Source organism: Trachinotus anak, unplaced genomic scaffold, assembly GCF_046630095.1.
Source record: "Trachinotus anak isolate AG129_WGS33_773 ecotype Australia unplaced genomic scaffold, CSIRO_AGI_Tana_v1 ptg000011l, whole genome shotgun sequence".
NCBI lineage: Eukaryota > Metazoa > Chordata > Actinopteri > Carangiformes > Carangidae > Trachinotus > Trachinotus anak.
In genome coordinates this window covers 20966958-20991211 of record NW_027273862.1, presented here as the reverse complement: position 1 = coordinate 20991211, position 24254 = coordinate 20966958, and the positions used below count along the sequence as shown (strand labels likewise).

Below are 24254 nucleotides of genomic sequence, written 5' to 3'. Positions count from 1 at the left end.
GCTGTTGAAAGTTCCAGCTAGTAAGTGACCTCGTGATAAAATAATATTGCCAAATAATATTTCCAGGATCAAAAATTAACATCCAAGCTCAAGGTTGGAAGTTGTTATGATACTACATTTTATCCACCCTTTTGTTAACTGACTGATGAAAGGGATGTGGTTAGGTAAAACACTGCACTTTTTGCCATTTTCAAAACATGGCCTCATTGACTCTTAATGTGTTATCAGTGCTACAGAGGTTAAATGCCTAGGATTCTCAACCAGTCAGTCAGAAATGAACAAGCCTTGCACGTAACATCTCATAGAAGTCCATAACACAGAGCCCAAAGTGATTCCTTCATATTGCTCTTACACATCCGGTGTGTATATGTCTATGGTACCCCCTTTCAGACATTCATACAGTGCAATGATGCAGGTCAAACACTGGTTTGACTTTGCAGCTCCGCCTTCAACCAGCACTGAACACTCATCTTAGACAGTGAACAGGTGTTTCAATTAGGGAAAGTAAATGTTAGACATTTAGCCAAAAGCTCATCAGTGGGAGTGGATAATAACAGTCTGAATTGGAAAACCATCCCTGCACAGCCATTTGCTACAATTGTAGGCTAGACTGTCTGAATGGTGGCAACAAGGAATTAACTAGCACTCTCTTAAGAATGGGGTCAAACGTAGGTTGAGCGTGCATTAAGTAGATCTGTGTCATACACAATTCTCCCGTCTGAAAGGGCAATATGTGTGTGTGTGTGTGTGTGTGTGTGTGTGTGAGTGGAAGCATGACGGCTTTGAAAATGAGACCCCTTAATTGAGAATCCTAATAATGGTACTGGTGTTCAAATAGCAACACCTCCCTTACCTCCCAGAATAACACAGCAGACAAATATCACACAGACATGATGTTGGTCCATTTGTAGTAGTAGGAAGCACATGGATTAGTGTAAGGGCTAAACCCTGTGCTAATTTTAACCTTTTGATTTCCCACATGCAAACTAAAGTTGACAAACAGCCAGGGTCACTGTTCACAAGGAAAACTCGAACATGAAAAGACTGCATAGTGTTTGAGCTTTAGCTGCAATTCTCTAAAGGCATTTTCTCAAGTTGTCAAATACAGTATCCTGGCAAAAAAAAAAATCCCAAGGAATAATAATTTAAGTCAATCCTAGATCACTTCCTTATTTCAAGGTAGAGTCGTGCATCTATTCACTATCATATAAAAAAGTTACGATTCTTGCAGCCACATTTTCCTAATTAGTTCTTCTGTGTCTGTGTGTCTGTGTGTGTGTGTGTGTCTGTTACACCCACGGGTAGCACCAAAGACAAGTGATAATTTTATGCAAGGGCAACTACCACTCATCTACCTCACAGGCATACTTACAAACTTTGGTTTGCGGTCTCCTTCATCATAACATGATGTGCTGTGGTGGGAAGAACCCTTCTTCTTTTGAGATTTACTGTCTCGTCCGGATTCAAACCGTTGACTATAACTTTCCATGATGTCAAGCTAATGACTTCTAAACGAGCTGGCAGCTACTGAAGACGCTAACCGTGTAATATCTGTCACGATAGCTCAATCCTTAAACACTTGTCTATAACATTACCATTCGTGTCTTGAATTTGCCGGACATCTAACGCATAAGTGTCAATCGTACCAGTTTGTCAAAAAAAAAAACATGTCTTGTCTAATCTTCACTCCCGACAGTCCACTGAGCTAGCACCTAGCAGCTCTGCTAAACTATCATTCACCTGCGGATTTACTCAGAGCTAATCCAATTTATGCACTGACACGTAATGCGTGAATTTCCGCCAAACCCAAGAATGCGGCATATGACAAAACGGTTTTCTTCATTGGACAGATTTTATCCGTCCATGAAATGAGAGCTATATAATCGTTACAGGCAGTAAGTGAGGCGTTAGCCGGATAAAGTTATGCGGCTGATATTTTTTTTTGACAACCCCGCGCATTGAGGACGTCAGCGCCGCATGTTCAATCCAACCAATAGCATCCGCTGTGCCGCAAAAAATGAATCGTCATTGGTACGGCCCCCTCTGTTTACAGTTGAAGAGGAATCTTATTGGCCACAGTGAGCCGTCAATCATATACACTTTTTTTTTTTGTTAGGGTTGTTCGTTTTATTAGCATGGGTCTCCCGTAGGTGCGATGGTTTATGTAACCTGTGATTTAGCAGGGTTTTCAGAAAAGGCCTCCATGGTGTAGTCGCGCTTGTCATGCCATTTTAATGAATATGTACTGCTAATCATGCAACTTGCAAAAAAAAAAAAAAAACAAACGCAACTGAAACTGCACAACAGATCATAGATGAGAAAAACGTCACATTACTATTACAGCTGTAGGCCCACAGAAACTTTTCTGTATGTTTTAGAAAATGCTTTGCCTCTCTCTCTCTCTCTTTCTCTCTCTCCCCTTCCTACAACATCATGCTACCCTGTCTTCCTTTGCAGGCTTTCATGTGAAGCTTGGAGCACAACATAAACTGATGAAGGCTGATGCTCCCCATTTTTTTTTTTTTTTTTTTTTGTCATTGGCAGTTTTAAGCGGTTATAGGCTGTTGGTTTTCAGCTTTGTTTGGCAATTTAAAAGCAAGCCTAAAGCTACAGTAAAATCCCAAATACCTTGTCTGATGCAAACAGCAATGATCTGGTGTGATGCAACAAATAGAAACCTCCGTGAGATCCTTCTCATGTGCTCTACTGAAAGCATAATTTGCTCTCCAAAGATATACAGTTTCAGAAAGTTCTTTGGTGTAAGGCCAACCAGTATGAAACAGTTCTTGTTTGTGTAATGTATGAATTATAGAAGAATATATGAATTAATTGTGTGGATCATTGAAAGTGAGCCACGTGATATTAGAGATTACTCTTGGTGGATTCTCTTTGTAAACTGTTCTACAGCTGATGTTTTTATTCAGCAGTTATACTTGCTCATGTGGAACTTTTTCCATGTGGTCAAGAAGCCACTAGTAGTATCAACCTTTCCACTGGCTTTGTGCTTCCACACTGCTGGCACAATGCCACTCCCTCTTAAAACCTAAGCACTGGAGTCCACTGATAATTAGACATGTGTAGCCTATTGACACTTACAACTTCAACAGCAGTTTGTTGTAAGTTTGACTGAGATTTTTCTTTTCTTTTTATGCAAAACATGATGTCAAATGTCACCGTTAAATGAGGCCTTCAGCTATGAAATCAAATTTAACTTCCTTTGAATTCAACCTCTTGAAATCTTGTTAACTTTAAAGACCTTTATTTCTTGAGTCCCTGAAACGCTGTCTGTGTGGCTGCCAGCAATGTATTAACACTCTTCATCTAGCCAAGCACAAGCCTTGTTGTGGCTTACTAATCCTTCCAGACAATGACATCTACCCTTCCAAATCGCACAAAGAATTGCCACAGGGACCTACATTCAAAAACACCAGGAATTGAAACTGTCTTACACGTCTCGTATTGATAATGACAATTGTTGTCTGCTAAATAAAAAGTCCTCATGTGTAAAATCTATCTAGTGTGTTTGAATGTTTTTTTCTATTTGAATTGTGTGTGTCATATAAAACATTGTGTATTAAAGTCACTCAATTCATAGACAAGAACAGAGTTTAAATGTTTATTTTTTTGTTTTGAACAGGGTTTTGAAAAACTGAAACGGGCAGGGATGTTTTATGTATTTTTATAGTTTGTTGTATCCCAGCAAAATCCTACTACAGTGGTTGTGCCAGTAACAGCATATTTCAACCTTACATCAAAGTCTTGCAATGTATACAATGAAACAATTATACAGTCTGTTTTGTATAGAACAATTAGCAATAATTTGAGAAATTAATGTAGAATTAATGTTGTATATCTAGACTTCTTAAATTTTCTCTATAGCTAAGCCACGAGAACAAAGCGTCAGTTAAACTTAAAGGCTCTGACTCAGAAAGGGAGCTGTTGTCCTCACTATGAAGCTTCTTTACTGGATGTATCCATTTCTATCGCTGGAGGCTCTGAGTAGGAAACGCTCTATCTCTTGAGAAACATGTATATGCATTGTAGAAACTGTTTTAACATTTTAGTGTGCATATACTGCCATCTAGTGGTCTCAATTAAAATCACTCTTACTGCATTTGAAGCCTTGATTTTTTTCACTGACAACAAAACCATGACACATAAAATTTTCTTTCACATATCTTATGCAATACACTGTGTCATTTGTCCTCCACAATTTAATTCACAGTACAGAAGTGTTTTAAAAATAGATTACCTTTCTGAAATGGATACATGATTACATTTTTAGAAAACATACGGTAAATCGTAAACACAATTCCATTTTTTTTTTTTTATCAGCAGATGCATCCTAAAACACTGATCAAACACAAGAGACAGCTTTCAAGCCAGCACGTCTGGTCAGAGATGGTCTGGCGCTTCAATTTGTCTATGCAGTCTGTATTCTCCTGTGTGTTGTTGATGGAGCCAAGGCTGTATGCAGGTGGGCCCTGTGTGACCAGTTATCTTGACGGCCCACTTGGACTTCTTAAGTGCCAACTAACTGTACCAAAATGTAAGGCCTAAAGCTTGAGCCAAGATACATACCAACAATTTAAGTAAAAACTGCACTGTTGCCTTGAATTTGTATAAAGAGACAGCTGAAGTAGTATGAGGAGATGGATAAAAAGGGGAAAGGGCTGAAGAATGCAAACTGTAGTGGAAGCCATGAAAAAAGTTTCAGTGTGAGTCATACTATGGAGGTGAGTTGAAATGTACAGAGAGAAACTGAGCTGCGCTGCCTCACTATAGAACCAAACTGCTGGACCTCTGCCTGAACAACATCTATTTCCAGCACAGTGGGGGTTCTACAGACAAAAGTGTGGCAGTGCTATGGGCTCACCATCGTGGCAAACTTTTACATGGAAGAAGTAGAGAGCTGGGCCCTGAACTCAGAACACAGAATCACTGGCTCAGATATGTGGACAGCACATGGGTTAGAATTAAAACCCAGGAAGTGCAAGCCTTCACACAGCACATCAGCTCAGTGGACACAAACATCAAGTTCACACAAGAGGAGGTCAGGAACAGAAGCTTGCCTTTTCTGGACTGTGCTGTACACACTGAAGACAACAGGGGCCTCCACATTGTATACAGGAAAACCATCCACACACACCAGTGCCCACCCTTTGACTCTCACCACTGGCTGGAACACAAGCTAGGACTTATCAAAAGCCTGCAACAAGCGAGCTGCCTGGGGATGGTTAGGTTGGCATGCTAACTGTAGGCAGGGTGACGAATAACTGGAGCTGGTCCTCGTGTTCTGCCTCACAACCAGTAGAAGCTAAAGGTTTAGCAGACTATGCACTTGTTTGTGGCCTCTGGTCGACACGCACATACAAACACACACGTTGGTGTTACTGTAGTTGTAAGGACACTCATTCCACAACCCCCCGTGTGTTGGTGTGTATTCAGGATATGAGAACAGGACACACACATACTCTTCCAAACAAAATAGTCTAAAAAAAAAGGGAAATACTTAAAACTAAAAATAATCAGTAGGACACAGCATCACCAGCAAAACCCCCAAACTGTTTTAGCTTATATTGAGCGCACTTGTTGTACGAGCTTATTAGAGCCATGTACAATACAGGATCTCAAAAGAGGGACGCCCTCTCAAACCAGCACCAAATGTTGTGTGATTAGATGCAGCACAGAATCAAGTTACGTGTTGAAATGTGACTGCTCTTTTATTAAATGACACAAACATGAGTATTTATATGCTCATGGACACAGAGACTAAACCAAAAAACATGAAGCAAGAATCCAGAAAAAATTGTAGTGCAAGTGAAACAAAATCCAGAAATGTTAAATGTTCATTAACTGCAGCAAAAATCCATAAAATGCAGCAGTAAGTGAAAGTAAAAGACCAACAGCAGCTGCGCATGAAGTTGAAGTTACTAAGTTACAGTTACAAAGCATTCATAGATATACAGTTCATGGAAATGTCATAGTCTAAAACAGTTTACAACTTACTTTTACCGGTCAAGCTACTGAAGCTACTCATCCATTTTAGAAATTGGATATAAAGTTTAAGATTTGAAACACTCATTTTGGTGTAAGAAATGACACATTATGGCCTCACAGCATCAGAGCCCCATTCATTGCAGTGACAGCTTACATTTCAAGGTTCTCGGTTTGTTCTCTAACTTTAAGGGAGAGTGCTGCATGATCTCGAAAATTGACCAAACTGTTCTGGGGCACAGAAACATGAATTCCTAAAAAGGGTTGAAGTTCTCCTTTAAATGCACAGTAGATGAATGAAAGTCTCAGTCTTTTGAACATAATATTCATACAGGTAGACAGAGGAGGAGTGGATTACACTCCTGTGTCAGTTAGTTAGGACTGAGCTGGAAAAGAAATCACACATCTTAATATTTTGAGCTTTAGCTTTAGCAGCAAAAATCCCCAACCACACACACACACCATAAAAACCTATTCAAACTATATGGTTGTCATGGTTTAATATTTGATTTAATACATGATCTCAAAAAAATGCATACAGCACTTCAGATACAGAGCAGTACTTCAGTCCTGTCACTGGAGGTCACCACAGACCTGCAGTTCAGAGAAGAGCCTGGCTCCTGTGAGCTCACTGTGAGTACATGCTCCTAAACTTTGATTTATGAGTCAAACAACTGTTAACACAGTGATTGTTGAGTGACTCTTAGTGTTGCAAAATAAGGACAACAAACATGTTTCCAATTTGTTTCACCTGTGTTTATTTAGATTTGTTACTGTAAGTGCAGTCACCTTAAGAAGTGAAGTACACATCACCCTGATATAATTTAGACACATTTTATATTTAAAACAGATTCCTGATCCAAAGGCCCTGCTGACTGAGAAGATTAGTACATTTAGGTCAGGGATCAAGGAGGAGCTGCAGAGGGAGAAGACTGAGCTGAGGAGAATCATACCCACAGCTGGTTGCATCTCTGTGAACTAGGATCAGAATAACTACCAGACTCCTGGATAACACTTATTGTGATTTTACATCTGGTAATTTCCATTGCGTTGTATTGTTGTATATGCTGTACACAGACTGGTAAAAACAAGCCACTGCCCCAGACAAGGAAATGATGTCCTCACTGATGACCTGCCTTGATGAGAAGACTTCCAGATTGCATTTTCATTTTGATCCCTAAAGAGTGTAGTGCCATGTACACAGCTACTGTAAATTATGTCAGGTTAGTGAGGCAACTCATTTCCCCCAATGGCTAAAAGTAATTTTGGCTATATAACTTAAACAGCCTGACTGATGACACCAAGACTTTGACTTTTTTAAAACATGGCATTTACAAGAATCTCTATATTTGCAGAGTATATTTTTCTGCTGTATTAGTTCATCATTTACACTCAATAGCTCTTAATGTGGAGGGTTCAATTAAAAAGAGTGATGCAGTTCCTGCATTCCACTATTTTATTTGTCACTTAGGACCTTTATTTTTATGGAACATCCACTGATACTTAGTCATTGCCCCTTGTGTTGATCTATGGAGTGTCCTGATATGAGGATTCTCTTGATTTCTTTCTTGCTTAAGGACAGAGTGATGCATGTTTCTAAATACAGACTTAACTCTCCTTGGGCACAGGAATAACATATGTGACATTTAGGCCTTTTATTTTGTCAAAATTGCTTTCAAATGAATGAACTGTATATTTATGATGACGATAATAATAATAAAAATAATATTAATAATAATAATAATAATAATAATAGCAATTTATTACTAACTTGAACTTCATGCTCAACTGCTGTTGGTCTTTTGCACTGACTTTTTGCTGCAGTTTATGGATTTTTGCTGCATTTTATAAACTTTTAATTGATCATCACTGATGGCTGAAGTTTACTTTGTTTCACTTGCAGGTGATATTTTTCTGGAAGAGAAGAGAAGTGAAAAGCTGCTTAAAATGTCTTTGTTTGGCCTGCAATGGAAAGTCATTTTGTTTAATACAATTACCATTCTTTAGTGCAATTACCATTTTCATAGGATGCCAGGCTCCACCACAGGTCAGTACTGCAACTTATGGTCCGCCACAACCAGCAAGAAATAGCAAGTCATGGAGATGTCTATACTTCAATTAAAACTGCATGAGAAATTCAAATTTGTGAAAAGAGATTTTTCTAAAAGAAAATCAAATCTGTGAACACAGGGACCTGTGAAAGATGTGCTTTTGTTAATGTGTGTACAGATACAGACCAGAGAACTGAATGTAAAACTCGGCGCTCAAAGTTTCCACACGGTGTGTGACCCTGAAGTTACAAGCAGCTCTTCTTTCAACTATGAAATGTTTTTATAAGTATTCTACATAAAAGATTTATCCGTCATCCATTTAAACCTCATTTAGCATTGTGCATTTTGTACTGTAATTACAAAGGTATGAAAATTGACTGATATAAATTTACTAGTTCGAGTACAATGAGCAAAGGTGACATTTAATAGCAGCAATAGTTAACAACAGTTAAAATATTTGTGAACAGCTGTGTACAGCTACAAAACAGAATACTGCAAAACTTGGCAATCAGAGTTCCCTTTCTAACTTCAGTGTCCCACACTGTGTGGGAACTTTGAGGGCTGTTACTGTCTTTGTTTTGCATCTGCAGGTGCAGAGCCCACTGGGGTCGGGCTAGCTGCCTCCTCCAGCTAGTTGGCAAACTATGATATGCTAGTTAACAACTTTTGTGTTTTTTTTTTTCTGAAATGCCAAATTTGATATTTTTGAGGTGACATCTTGTATTGTATCTAGCTATAAAAGCCCATTTATGTATGACTTTATATGGCTTTGTAAAAATTTGAAATGTAAAACATTAAAATGGCTTTATTATTTAAATTTCCATCATCATAACACATCTCAACTGTCTGTTTTCTTAATTATAAATACCATTTTACCCTGATATAAAATTATACGGTGGTCATGCACATTGACTCTGTAAAATACAACTACTCATGTTGTAGAAGGCATTGTTGGGTTTGCTCTCAACATGTTCACTCATGTTATGGGCAGTAGGATAGATTTGTGAATCAAATGGGCACCGATTCACTTCTGAAAAATGTGTAAACATTCTACTCTCAAAGGGGAATTTAAATCTCTTCTGGGGCCACTGAGCTTTGTTAACCAGATTTGGACTGGAGTTGGTTTGTCCCAAGTAAGCCTACCAACCAGGGATGAATAGTGAGATGAAACTTGAATGAGTGAAATGTCCTAATAATACAGATGCAAATACAGATGCAACTCTACCTATAAAGGCAATCCACAAATTCACTGAATTAGCCAGTAAGAGGAAGTTGTCCTTTACCACTGGATGTCTGACAGTGTTTTACACTAAAGCATCTAAACCAGAGCCATTAAGATATAGTAATCTAAACTAACCATAAAAGAAGTAAATAAAACGAACAACATAAACGAAACGGAAATTTAAAAAGAGTTTTGACCCTCTAGGCACTCCATACTTGCAGAACGCGTCTCCATCGGTGACGTATGTAACGTAGGGTCGTTGTGTACTCACATTAGCGAGCTTTATCGTTGTGTCGAGGAGAATATGTATTACAGAGTCAGATAGTCGTTACTGTCGTGTGCATATTGTAAACCTACTGGTGTTTTTATTTACACTTCTACGGTGTGGACGAAAATGACCGATTTGGCAGATTCGCTGACGAAAGAGGGCTGGTAAGTGGTGTGGTAGCCAACGTCAGTGAGCTAGCTAACTTAATGTGGTGCTCACTGAGATTGGTTTTGGCTAATAATATTAAATCTTAAGTCTTCACTTGAGAGTTTCGCAAGGTTTCCAAAGTACACACGACCACGTTAAAGTGCGCGGATTGTGGCAATGTTATTGGTTTACTTGAAGAGAAAGTAAGGCTCACTAACTAAATAGCTAGCGAGACAACGTTAGCTAGCTAATATACACTTAGCATGTCATTAACGTCATGCAAACAACAGTTTGTGTTAACTGTTGAACAGCAATAATCTTATATGCAAAGGTCGTCAAAGATACCAGTTTAGACACACATTCGAGCGCCGATCTCAGTCAAAGTCAAAGAAATTCAGAGCTTTTGAAAGTCGGACATTGCCAGCAGCGCGCATTACTGTAAAATATCTAAAAGAGCGTGGTGAATAGCCCACCTCCGTCTACAAAACGTCAAAATATAATCAATTACGCCTTTCAGTTTTGCGTTTTGGTTCATGATATGGTCCCTATTGGAGTGTTAGAGTATTTATCTGAGCCTAAACAAAATCCAGGTATTAGTGTTCTATTATATAAGCGCGTCTAAATTTAATTAATATTGCTTCTGAGGTTGTTCTGTTTTTGAAACATGATACAATCTGTCCAAAAATGCCTAGTGCGTAACTCTGTATCACACTGCCCCCGGCCATAAAATAAAACCTTAATAATACACGATTAAGTCATACCACATGGTGAAACAAATTTATTTTAAATCTTGAAATATATTCGGTCGTTCTTGATGAGACGTCTCGTTTCATGCTTAACTTTATCGTAATTGAGACATAAGAATTGTCAACCAATAAAACATTGTATACCAATAAAAGATTTCTAGTGAAATAGGTGCTTTGTAGAGCATTTAACTGCCTGCTACTTGAAACCTGTGCTAACGTCATCAACTTCCCACTTCACCTGTTTTGTTATCTTACAGGTACCTCAGTGATGAAGGCATAGCAGAACTGAAGGGATCTGCTGAGAAAATAACACACAGTGACATTATTCGTATTGCACTTGATGTAAGCTTTAATCTTGATTTAAAGTTTTGCATATCCGTCCTTTCCAGTGTAAGATGAGTCTGCTTAGTATTTATGTAGCAGTATGCAGATACTATATTCAACAGTGGGTTTGCACACAATATTATGGAGCCCGTTACTAATCAGTAGCATGATATGGCCCAATATTTGTCAGCATTAACTCCGCCATTACTCCATCTTCAGTTGACCTAGTTTAAAGTAAAATCATTAAACTAGTTATAAAATTAACTCGAAGTAGTTGCTACTTTGCTAGCACACATGTGGAGTCCCATTTCTTTTGCCCGATCAGAAATCTTGACTCTGCATATTGAAATATATGTATTGTAATTGTATTTATAGGAATTTTATTGAGACACCAATGAAGAAAAGATGAGCTTCCTTTTTTAGGTTTACTGGGGAAATGAAAGAGCCATGTTTAGGGATATTGTGAGCAACAACAATAATTTATTGATCAGTTTTGATTGAACCTAAAAATCCATATAAATAAATATTACATACTATAATGTATCTTGTATAGTGCTGCACATACTGCATATTTGCCCAATAGTGCACAGATATGTTTACTTCAAACTGACCTCATGATGTCATGAGTACAAGTGAAAGGGCTCCTCGCTGGCATGCAAATATAGTGTATGAGGCAGATTACTTTTTATTGTGAGGCATAGTACAGTGTAGGTTAACACATTTTTGGAATGTATATAAGATAAACTCTATTACATAATTTCATTTCACTATGCCTGGCACATTATTTATTATTTATTTTAAATTAAGCAGTGTCTCTTTTACAGAATGATCTTAGGAATACTGGGAGAAAATTTCTACCATCTGATATTAACAGTGGAAGAACTGAGAAGGTGAGTGGTACAGAAAATTATGGGCCATTTCAATGCTTCATTTATGAAACTTTGTGAGAAATCAGGTGCTGTTTTTTTACAGCTGAAAGTCACTCTTAGTCCACTAGATGGCCCCAGTACACTGACAAACAGTTCAAATAACTGCCTCTAAACCTGAGAAACTGGGGCTGAGCAACTGTGGAGAAAAAATGTTCCAAATACAACATGTAATTAAAACATGCAATGTTTTTGTGAGCTTTACTGCAGCTCCCTTCAGATCTAGAATAAGATGGACACTCATGTCGCTTTGGTGATACACTCCACTCTGCAGTCTGCTCTGTACAGTGCATAGTAAAGTGAAAGTGAAATAGTAAGTGAAAAGTGTGAGTGCCATCTGAGATCCTAAAATTACATGACATTACATACAGATTGTAGTATTGTATGTCGATTTCTTTTACACAGTTTACACATTTCTTTTTACTGATAGAAATAGAAATCATGATGAGTGGATAGATCTGCTAAATGCTTAACAATAACATGATACTGTGAAAGTATTGAAAAAAAAAAAAAAAAAAATATATATATATATATATATATATATATATATATATATATATATATATAAATATAAACCCATGCTCATACAAGTATGATACATCAAAGAGTTGTTTCTATGATCCTTTAGTTTTTGCCACTGCAATCCTCCTTCTTCTAAGCCATAATTCTTTTGTTGTCTCCTGCACACGGCCAGTTGGACGGCCCATGTGTTCTCCAGGTGCAGAAGGTGAGGAACATCTCAGCTCCTAAAGACCATGAGGAGTCCCAGGGCGCGCCACGAATGCTTCGTGTGCAAATGACAGATGGGCACACCACCTGTGTTGGATTGGAGTATAAACACCTGTCTAAGATCAGGTACCTATATAACAGTTTTGTTGCATGAAATTTATTGAATATATTAGGCTTTATGAAAATAACTAGATGTAGTGTATTGTACAAACGTGTAACATACCTTATTTAAAAATAAAGTAATGCAATGCTCGTGAGGGCATTTGGAATGAATGCATGAATGAATGAGTCATTGGAAAAAAGAAAAAAAAAGAGAAAGGACTCTTGAAGAACTTCAAACAAATATAACTGCATATAATATACATCCCCTCGGTGTTTGTTGAGTTTGTGTTTGTATGTATGTATGTATGTGTTAAATAAAAAATCAGTTCAAAAAAAAAAAAATAATAATAAAGTTATGCTCTATGGTAAGGTTCTTGTAATCTGATGCTTAATGCAAGGACTTTAATACAAAGAGTTATTAAAATAAGTAACTGTAATGAATATAGAGTAGCTACACAGATGCAAAGCAGGGTGTTATTTAGTCAGTTCCTCATATATTCTGAACAAATGTGTAAGACTCTGCACTTCACCTCCTGTCAACAGTCTCACCCCACCACATGCCTCAATTTTCTCTTTATCTGCAATTTCCACGTGGTGGCAGCTGATCTAACAATTCTCAGCCTTAATTACATCTCCATCCCAGCAACGGTGGCCTTGGCGACTGCTGCCATGGTGACTAGCCAGTCTGTACAGGTGGAGTGGCCAGAATGTGGGCCTTGACTTCCTGATGGGAAGAGAGGAAAGAACAGAACAAATCCCCTCTTTATGAGGGGCACACACACACTGGCTTCCAACAGCGGTGGTTAGTGTTTCTTTTGAAAGTGTTCACTTTGCTGTGCGTGAGGCCATAAGTGAGTGGCAAAGAAGGATGAGATGGATTACAGGACTGTTCACTGTGGGGATACTGGTATAGAGGAGTAACAGTTAAGCATTATGTAGCAACATTGATCAGAGGGTGAATAGTGTGTTTGTTGGATTGGATGTATGTGCTTGAACATGATTGAGGATACAGAGGGCCTCACTTCTGCATTGGCCACTATCGTGAGGCTGCTTGCATCTTTCCCAGAGGTTTGGAGTGAAATCCCTAATTGTTGCTTTGGCATCCGGCATCAGTAGCTGGAAATCCCTCTAAGTCCCTGTGCTTTTCTAATGACTGAGGCAGAGGCCTTATCAGGCCTGATGAGATAGAGGGGCTTTTAATTTACCATGAGGATGGGTGAGCAGCTGGGATTATTAATAGTCTCTCCTAGCCTCACCACCCACCCCCTGGCACTGCTCCATGTCAATTATAAAGTGGTACGGGTAAGGCAATAAGGTGTCAGGCTTGGTAAATGCGGTCATCATGTCTTAAGACAATGAACGTGTTAAACGTTTAACAGTTGCTTAAACATAAACATATAAATGGTCCTTTCATAAATCAATTTTTATTTTCTTTTGTTTGTTTTTCAGTCTTAATACCCCCCCTGGAACAAAGGTGAAGCTGCTTGGTACACTCCAGGTTAAAAATGGTCTTTTGCTCCTCGATGACTCAAAAATCTCTGTCCTTGGAGGAGAAGTTGACCACTTGGTGGAGAAGTGGGAACTACAAAGGGTGAGGGTCAATTTTGTTACTATGGGTCACCTGCTTTTGCTAAAAAATATTAAATTTATATGTTGGTTATAATTTAAATCTAAGTTAGAAGCTACTGCTGTTCTGTCATTACTCTTGCAAGGATTATACTTTTTATTCGTTTTTTAAGTATTATCTCCCTTTAACATTCAACCTGCAGAGTCTGGCCAAACACAGCAGGAGTAACATTGGAGCAGAAGGTGGACCACCTCCCTTTGTGCCATTTGGTCAGGTGAGGAAAAACGATATTTATAATAGAGCACTTTTGAGTACAAAAGTTGTCAAGCAAGCACTTTGCAACTAAACACTGGAAGAAAAGAATATATCAGAACTAGGAATATAAAATAAAGTAACAAAAATAGTACGAACAGGAAAATGTAAGTTTATGAAAATGAGATTTCAAGTGCAAGTGGCCAAACCCAGGCCTGGCTCCAGGAGTAGGTCTTGATGTCTGTTTTCTGGGCAATGTTCCCTCTGATCTTTCTGAGGTAATTGTTAGAGTCTTCATAATTTTTAAAATGCATGACTGAATTTTAATTTTGCTTTGTTGTCCTGACTATAAACAGTTCAATGGTAATGTTTTCCCTTCCAACAATATCGGTCGTGCAAGTGTTGCATTTGTATTAAAATAGAATGCTGAGGTAATTGGTAGAAAATCTGAGAAGAGATTAAATGAGCAGGTGCCAGAAGTGCATCATCAAAAGCAAATAATATGCTCCAAATATACACTTTCATCACATCATCACATTGTCTAACATTTGTCATCTATACATTGTATTAGATTTGAAAATAATAAAAAGTGTCCTCAGAAAAATGTAACCACTTTACATTTTTCCACATTTAACACCATTTACAGAAAGTTAAACAGTAATTTTTCCATTTAAAAACTGCTCAGCCTGAATCAATACCTCCTTGGCAAAGATGACAGTTTCAGTGAGGGATACAGCCGTATCAGCTCGATGCTTGGATTTTGAGATTTTCACCCAGTCTTGCTCGACTTTTGTGAAGCTGGATAAGGAGAATTTGGGAAATGTCATTCAACATTCCCTAGATTCTCAGTATATCTATATTTCTAATGCTGGGTCACTTTGTTTTCCTTGGCTGTATGTCATTGGTCAATCAATTCCACTACTGTCAGTTCCTGCTACTCAGAGGCATTCCCCCAGTGTGAAGCTTCACCGTCATGCTTCACAGCAGTCACTTTTACAAGCGAGAGGAGCTGGAGGGTTTTCACTGGTCATTTTGTTTCTCCAGAATAATTAAATTTGGTATAAATCTCATCAGACAATACAATTATTTGCCTCAGGATCTGAGTCCAAAACATTTTCATAGTGTTGGATACACTTGAGAGCACTGAAAGAAAGTTGCATGCAAGTTTTAGTGGCCAATATTTACGTGAATAACCACTTAATCTTAAAGATATCTATACCTTGCCCTTTTAGACTCAGTTTGCCAATGACTTGGTCAGCCTAGCTAATCTACATAGCTCACAGACATTAATCTTTTGTAACTGTCTATCAGACATAAAAAAAACTGTAAATTGTCTACTGCCAAGTTTATGAATTGGCAGCAGAAATCTCAGTGGTGGTGATCTGAAAAGCCTGAGCAAATAAAATCCAAATTATCTGCATAGCTAGGTGCCACCAGGAGCAATTGTGATAATGTCTTTTTTGTTGTAATTGAGGTGAACTATCCTTTTGACATCTAATACATTTGGCATTTTTTTAATCAGCAGCCCACTCTCCTTCTCTTCAGATAAGTCACCTCTGGCTTTTTAATCTTGCCTCCTATCACTTTACCTTGCTGGGACTGCCAACGCGGCAAAAAGATGGCGACCCTGCTCATAAAGCGAAGGTCATTGCTCCAGTCAGCTCTAGTTGCTGACTTCTCTGACTGAATCACCACTGTCTGCAGTCATGAAACAGCTACAGAAAGTCTTGAGTTTCCATCTCATATCCTTTCAAGTCTCTGCTGATATTTTCGAAACTCAGTCGAGTTTACTGTTTCAGAACATTACCTGCGAGCTCATAGGCAGCTCTGGGGTTTGGGTTGCTATTGGTTACTACAACAAACTCTTAGAATTATTCTCTAATACTGCAGGTAACTTCAGTATACCCATAATGTAATTCTCCAAAAAATGGAAAATGTTAAGTGCATTGATTCTTTTCTTCGGGGACTATACATGATTAAGGAGGATCTTTGAGACCATGTTCTTACTGTTTCTGTTTGCTCCCTGCAGAAATGTGCAAGGAAGGATGAAGTAGACAGCAGAGAATTAGACCAGAGGAAGACCCTCCAGACTCACGCCGTGGTCAAAACTACTGACGAGAACGATGAGTTTGAGAAGCAGCGGACAGCAGCTATTGCTGAGGTGGCCAAGACCAAAGAGGTATGTCATCCCTTACCATGGGTCTGTGTCTTTATTACATAATATGGGAATGGTTGTGGTAACTACCGGTTACTGAATTAACAATTATTCTGTTGGACTGTGTTATAATTGTATTGTGCAACAAATTGTAATATCCTGGGATAGTCTATATTTCCCACCTTTACTCTTGGACATTGGATTTTCAGGATTTTCATGGATTTTGCCATGTTAACAGATTTTGCTTTGTTTCTCTTATCGATTGCAATTTGTGCACAAGCTATTTGATTTAGCCCCCATTTAAAAATACATGCTGCTTATTGGCATTTACCTTAACCCTGATTGCCTTTGACATTCAAGTAACTCTTCAAATTAAGACTCATAATTACATCGTCAGCTACAAAATTCTGCCCCTTTGTGTTGGCTGTATTGTTTTTTTTCCAGCCCAGCAGCTCTATTGATCCAAATCTTCCTTTCTTGCTTAGGGTCCTCGCACGTTTGGAGGTGGTGGAAATGCAGGCAGTAATTTAACCAGTGCTGCTTCCTCCTCCCGTGGCAGAGATTCATACCAGCAGAGGAGACGAGAAGACAGGGCTGAAAGAACTGAGAGCAGACAAGATGGAAACTACAGGGAGCTGGTGAGAAGACAAACTTGGTCCCAACCTGTAAAAGAATTTAAGCTTGTGTTGAAGTGATGGTTTTACCTCACATTACTGAATCCTCCGTTCACTGTAACAAAGCAATTTAAAGGCTGGAACTTGTTCCGTGTTCTGCTTTGGTTTCTTTGGTCTGGACTGAAGTTGTATTTCATGGCTCATAGACTGGGTGAGACACTGATTATGATTATTGTTGAAATCTAAACCAACTGCAGCTCCGGTCAGGTTTTCCAATCAAGTGGCAGCACATTCGTCTAACTTTGTGTAGTGACCTTCCAGTTTGTTGGCTGAACTCAGCCAGCTTTGGGCTAAACACATAAATAGGATGGAAGAGAATATTATATATATATAGTATTTGGTGTGTTAATAATGGTGTGGAACTTGAATGCACATAAATCCAACCTTAAACAAAACTCGAAGTGACAGCTGTTCCAGTATTGTTTTGCCATAGTTTTTTGTAGATCTTTTTTTCTCTGCTGTTCATCTAATCCATCTTTCTCTGTCCTAGTCAGTCTTGCCTTGGTGTCTAATATTATATTACGTACTGTGTGTAGGTGGATGAACGGGCTCTGAGAGACATCATGGAGATGGGCTTTAACAGAGAAGCTGCTCGGCAGGCGCTGATGGATAATAACAACAATCTTGAGGTGGCACTTAACAGCCTACTGACTGGATCTTCTGGTAGCAGACCTGGCCCTGTGGTAGCTGAGTCTAACAAGCCCCAGCCCAGAGGTTCATACACACACACACACACACACACACACAAACACAGTTGTGCACCATCTGAACTAGCTTTTTGTACCCATAATGTGATGTAAACAAATTTAGGAGTAATACCTGAACCACACACACACACACACACACACACCCTCATGCTGCCTGCTTTGGCCTAAAAAGGTTTCTACAGAGTAACAGTGAGATTGGGGGAGTGATGTGGAGGTCCTTTTAATGCAGTGACAGTCACCCACAGCATAGTTAAAGATACACAATGCCGGTTTTGCTTGTTTTAGTCCATTTACCACAAATTGCATACACACTTTACTGCCAGCTGCTTTCCCAAGCACACCGTAAGGTTTCAGATGAATAGTGTACTTTACCTGCAGTCATTGTTTTGTATTTGTTTCAGTACTAACAATCAACTTGCAGCAACTTGAGACTTGTTCCATCACACTGAACTACCTAACAACTGGCAAGATTTTTTTTTCCAATCAACAACTGTGAGGAGGGACTGTTAAAGCTTTAAAGCTTTTATTGTTGCTGTATACGTGGATCCTTATTGTAAACTACAGAATTCCTACCTTTTCTACCTTTTCAAATTCAAAAAAAAGAAGTATATGTGTCCCAATATTACTCCTTGCATTGAGCAAAAGTAAAATGTCTGATTCAGTAGCGTTCAGGTTTAAAATGAACATGCACACCTATGCACACAATCAGACACACACAGAGCCTTGTGGCACGTACTTTGGATGTGGATGCTCATGGCTGCAGGTCGTACACATTCAAACATCCCGTTTCATTGATCAAAATGTTTGCAATTGGGTCTGTGTAATTTTATTTTTGGGCTCTTCTCAGCCAGAGGAAAGGGAAGAGGCCGGTCCAGAAATGAAGATGAGGAGGAGGGAGGAGGGGGAAGGCCATCAGGACCAAGCACTCTGTTTGACTTTCTGGAATCCAAGATGGGTGTTTTCTCCATTGATGGTGGGTGAACTGGTCCAGATTTCATTCTAAACTGCCTTGATAACTCTCTCAGCCCCATAAACATCAAGCTTTATGTTTCTGCTTGATGTATTTCAGGAAGAAGCACATTTCATGATTTTAACTTTGGGTGATGTTGCTATAAGTTCTCAATAGTATGTCAACAGGGAGAGATCATGATTGGTTTCAGACAGCTGGCTATCGTGAGCTGAGGGGAATTAAGTCATGTTCTCTGTCTCTGTAATCAGCACTGCTGTAGAAGACCAATGCAGTGCTGGGCTGTAATTGAAAGTGGGCATGCATACATTTTTATGTGCCATATATTTAAATGTTTGATTGTGTTTGATCAAAGTTGATATGGTTTGGTGTTTCCATTGATGATGCTATCATCTTATATATATTTACTACTGTTCCCTTCATGTTTTGTTGAGTGTTTGTGTGGCACATGGTAATGTGGACTTACCAATGTTATTTATCCCAGTATTGTTTTACCATAGTTTTTGATTACACTGCCCTTTTTTGGTTTGTTTTCTCAGAGCCAAAGAGCCAGGCACCTCAGAGACATCATGAGAGTAAAGCTAATTTCTCCCACTCAGACTATTACTCCAAAGACACATCTCAGTCCAAGTTCTCTTCACATTATGACCATAGGCAACAAAGGAATGATAAACCACCTCGCTTCCACAGGGACACTGATTTTCCTAAACCTGGCCAGGAGCCATTCTCTAACTGTACAACCTCCCAAACATCAGCTCAAGCCCAGCAGTGGAAGGGCCAGGAGAGATGGTCACGAGGCACGTCAGACAGATCGCAAAATGACAGGAGAGAGATGCGAGACGAGCAGATCTTTCCTTCTTCCTTACCGACTACTTTCACACGTTCAAAAGAACCTCAGCAACTGATGGAGTTTAGTGGTCCTCACCAGCAGCGATCCAGAAATGGAGATGGTGGTGGTGGGAACATGGCTGGACCGTCTCACAGGAGAGGGGTAAAAGAGAACGTACCCACATCTAAACCGACTAATTCTCCAGGAAGTGAGGTGGATGGAAGAGGGAATATTAAGCGTTCAGACAGAGTTGAAGAATTCAACAGCAGGAGGAAGGGGAGGAATGACCGGCCAAACTCAGACCACCTTGACCGACAAAGGGACAGTGGGCCACCAAACTTTAACTTGAGGGGAGGAAGCTCAGGGACGTTCCAAGAAGTGGGGTTATCACGCGATTCTCGAGTTATAACAGGAGATCCTTCTCATTTCCAAAATGGAGATATGGAACACAAAAGAACTGGTCCAATCAAGCCAACAAATTCATCTTGCCCTCCCAACAGGGAGCCGCCCCCAAAGAAAACCACTTCTAATAACTCAGGACCTAAAAAAAGGTCAGGACAAGGCAGAGGTCAAGGTCCTCGAGGACCAGAGAAAAGTCATAATGTGGAGAATGCTTGGAAACCTGGAGACCAGTGTCTGGCAAAGTACTGGGAAGACGGCAAGGTATGTCATTCCTAGATTGGTAACATAGCAATAGGTGATAATTGTTGAATTATGTTTGCATTCAATTTACTGTTTGTCAAGTAAGAGAAGTGCAAAAAAGTGCAGAAATCAGTTGCAAACCAGTTGCATACATACACAAAGGAGCTCATAATGTAAAATGAGAATTGTCTACAGTAACTGCTACAAATTGGACAACTGAGACTGAAATCTGTGGAAACGTAAATTAACAACTAAATCTGTTACAGTGACAATTCTCTGAAATTCATTGTGGGATTCTAGAAATGTTAGATGTCTTTTTTTTTTCTCTGACGCTTGTTTGACAGTTAGCACATTAAATAGAAAATAATCAGTGCTATTGTGACTCATTCTCTCTCAGTCAGTGTTGACAGATTTTGTCATGTTATAATTAATTGAAGTAATTTTTTCTTGTCTTGACATGTGCTAATGTTTGTATTTAAATAATTGGGTTTCTGTTTCTGTCTGTGGTTGTGTTTGCGTGTGAAGTTCTACCATGCCAGAATAGATGCTGTGCATCCATCAGGCTCCACAGCTGTGGTTGTATTTAGTGATTATGGAAATTGCGAAGAGGTCCTGCTGCATAACATCAAACCTGTTGCTGCTGATGTATTGGTGAGGAGAAAGAAAACATTTTAATCACAGAATTTATCAGTCTTAGTTTTTTAGATCAGAATGTGTTGGTTATTATTAAGTGAAAGCAACTAATTAAAAAAATCAAGTGGGTCGAGAAAAGGTGAGGAAATATGAATAACATCTAATCTGATTACCCACAGTAACATCACAACCATATCAAATGTACAATGGCAGGAGGAAGAGGATGGTTACTACGACAGTTCACTAGAGTTTCGCCGTGGGGGAGATGGACAGCCTAGACGCACACGGCCCACACAACAGTATTACCAGCCACCAAGGGCGCGAGACTGATGTGTCCGCGTTTACACTGGCAGGTAAATAATTGTAAAATTGTGTGTTTTTTCTTAAAATAAAAATCAAACATCAGTGTGTGTGTATATAAAGTGTGAGCAATGTTTCTATTTTTATGTGGACAATTTGGTATTCATAACATTCCTGTTTTCATTGTGGCTGGAGTCTTGAATTATTTAGTAAACATGTGAAAGTACAGACTGTACAAAAATTTGTAGGTGTTTCTGTAACCGTCTCTTGCATTATTACGTGCATATAATATGTAATAGGAACTGTTGCCAACAACAGCTAAAAAGAAGTCATGCTCACTTTAAATAGAAATTTATTTTATATAAGAATTTCAACTTTCACAGCTTCTGCTGGTACCAAGTCTTTAGTAAAAGCTGTTTCACAAGGTCTGCAGCAGGATCTTACAAGATGCCGGCATTAACTCTGAAATTGTTAATTTTGTACATGAATTTAATAATAATCTCTTTTTTTCCTTTCTCTCCATCCTTCAGTGGGCTTGTCACACATCCTTCCACGACGGAGACTATTTCACTTTCTGCAACAATCCAGAGTGCTTCCAGAAATCTTAAGTGTGCACATTGTCAGGACATACAGAACTTTTCAAAGGGCTTGGACCTCATGCAAAAATAAAAGGAAAAACTGACACGAGCACCTGTTGTTTTTGTTAAAGACATATCTACTGTATATGTTGTGAAGATTTGTTAAATGGATGCATTAAAATAAACAGTTACTATAGTATGTAGCTGATTTGTTTTGTTTTAATGTGTTTAATTTTTAATTCAAATGATGAATAAACTAATTCAGAGCAGAAAAGAGAAGCCTCTCAGGGGTCCTTAGTTTTATTTTTAATCTCTTGATAGTAGTTACAATGGTCTGTTATTTTTAGTGTGTCACTAAGTTAATGAGTTCATTGTGACTGATGACTTTAAGATCTGTCACCAAATTAGCTAATTGTAGCATAGCTTAGATCTGTCATTTCTCCCCTCGCGGATGGACATAGGCAGGACGACTCCATAGCAAGCAGCTCAAGCTCATTTGTTGTGCTCTCTGAAGCAAATCCAAAGGGTAAGACAATCTCTTCCCCCTGTAATAGAGATGGTTACTCTACAGAGATATCATTTTGCACAATACAAAAGAGACTGTACCTAGCTCTTCAAGGACTGCACACACGCAGACACACACCCCGATGTGCTGGCTGTTTACGGACCTGTGCTGTGCAAGGGACAAGTTTTACACATCAAGAAATAATCTCCACCTCAGTTCCAATTTCACTCTTACCAGCCGTAGGAGACAAATGGACAATGCACCAGGGTTCAGTAGAGAGGTCGCTGTGCTATTCTGTATCACTGGTCCAAAGGACGTGCTTTATTTTCCAACTGAGGCGCCAAGTGAGCATAGATGAATAATTAACAGCTGGTAATATGGAAACCTATCCGTTAGGGAGGAACTGAAAGTGAAGCTCTTGAAAGTGTTCTTGGGTACCGACCATGACATACTGGCCAGATAATCATAAAGGATTGATTTTCAATCAAAACCAGTGATATTTTGGTAGGAGGAACTAAGCCCATTTCATATTGAAGATTTGTGTCTTGGCCCTGTGAAATGTCACACAGCAAAAATTAGGCAGTGGCCCTGTGGTGCTTTAGTCATTAGACCTAATATTTGTAAAGTTATTATATGTGCAGGTTGTGATGCTGTTGGTTATAGGGTCAGTTTCTGTGTAAACTGATTCTGTCCATGATGTTTATGAAGCTACTATTAACACTGAACGGGTGAGCCAATGGTAGCGTGATGTGAGCGTTTCATGACATCTTATTCCTAAAGAAAGTGTTAGAGCAAAGACAGTGACAGGCCATGGAAGCTGTCAGGCCAGGTTAGATTGCATCTTGTTTTGCATGTGTATTATGTAACTGCAGTTGATGCAATCCTGTTGATGCTGTGAGCAGAGTAAATCTAAAGCTTTAAATACTGTGCATGACTTCCTGTGACGGATAGACCCTCTAAGGTTACGTTTGCTCTTAATTATCCGGCACTCTACAAACAATCTTATGACAGGATTTTACATGAAAGGATTTACCATGGAAGTGTTGGGGCAGCAGCTCATTTTGTAATGTTTGGGCTTGATCGGTTTTGGTATAGCCAGCTTCAGTTTGATTTTTATCTCCATTTATATTGGATTATGAGATGGTGGCATGATTGCTTGACGGCTAGTGGTGCCACCTCACAGCAAAAGGGTCATGGGTAAAAAATCAACAAACATGTTCTTCCTACAAGGAACTGGTGCCTGTGAAATTGCCTCTAGGTGTGAATGTCAGTGTGAGTCCTTCTGTATGTGCCACCCGAGTGACAGACATCAGACCTGTTCAGAGTGTACTCTACAAGAAACCTTGACGTCATGAACACTAAAGAGATAGTGATCATGCTAACATACATTGTTCATTCCAACATAACACGAATTATATAACTTCTTTATGGATTCATACCAATTTCCACTTTGCCCATTTAACTTAATTATGCTGTAAGTCAAACAGGAAAATGTCCAGAGTTACTGGAATACCAGACCATTCAGTTGTGCTACGCTTATTTTGAGAGGTTGAACCAGGAAGTAGTCATGCTGTGGATATCAAAAGCTTCTAAACATCTTTTCTTCCTTTTCTGCCTGATTTGATTTGATTTTTGATATGATTTATTTGTTGTTAATGTGCTTATGTTGTGAACATAATTTGTTATTAATCAGCAAGCTAAAATGCTCACAATGACAGTTTTCCCATGCTGATATCCGTTGGATTTTTTTTTTTTTCCAAGTTGACCATCTTACTTTAGTGTATTAGCATGTGAACATAAAGCAGTTTGCACTGAACAAGAAGTACAACTGAGGCTGGGACTGGCTGGGAATGATTAGTTTTGCAAGTACGTTGGCATAATCACCTATGATTACAATGATTACTATTCATTTTAAAGGTGCAGACAGACTGAC

The 24254-nt window shown here is 39.0% G+C and overlaps 2 protein-coding genes across 3 annotated transcripts in view; one reads left to right on the top strand and one right to left on the bottom strand.

The window, feature by feature from the left end:
- The window catches only part of LOC139627779 (protein diaphanous homolog 3-like), a 156610-nt gene extending 154646 nt beyond the window's left edge, over positions 1-1964 (bottom strand). Inside the window, exon 1 of the mRNA XM_071488876.1 lies at positions 1373-1964. Within this exon, the coding sequence (XP_071344977.1) occupies positions 1373-1489 (117 nt within the window). The 5' untranslated portion in view covers positions 1490-1964. The remainder of the gene's footprint in view (positions 1-1372) is intronic.
- Positions 1965-9489: 7525 nt separating this feature from the next.
- tdrd3 (tudor domain containing 3) lies at positions 9490-22024 on the top strand. 2 transcript variants are annotated; one of them, XM_071489267.1, is made up of 14 exons: positions 9490-9702; positions 10689-10773; positions 11580-11645; positions 12376-12536; positions 13962-14103; positions 14282-14353; positions 16361-16510; positions 16972-17124; positions 17697-17874; positions 18715-18840; positions 19374-20326; positions 20831-20956; positions 21152-21291; positions 21769-22024. In XM_071489267.1, exons 1-13 carry the CDS (start codon positions 9665-9667, stop codon positions 21266-21268), a joined length of 2367 nt encoding a protein of 788 aa, XP_071345368.1. In that variant the 5' UTR covers positions 9490-9664; the 3' UTR covers positions 21269-21291; positions 21769-22024. The 2 variants fall into 2 exon arrangements, 1 of the variants encoding a protein (XP_071345368.1); XR_011692657.1 differs by having other exon boundaries at positions 9503-9702; positions 21118-21291.
- Positions 22025-24254: the final 2230 nt, after the last annotated feature.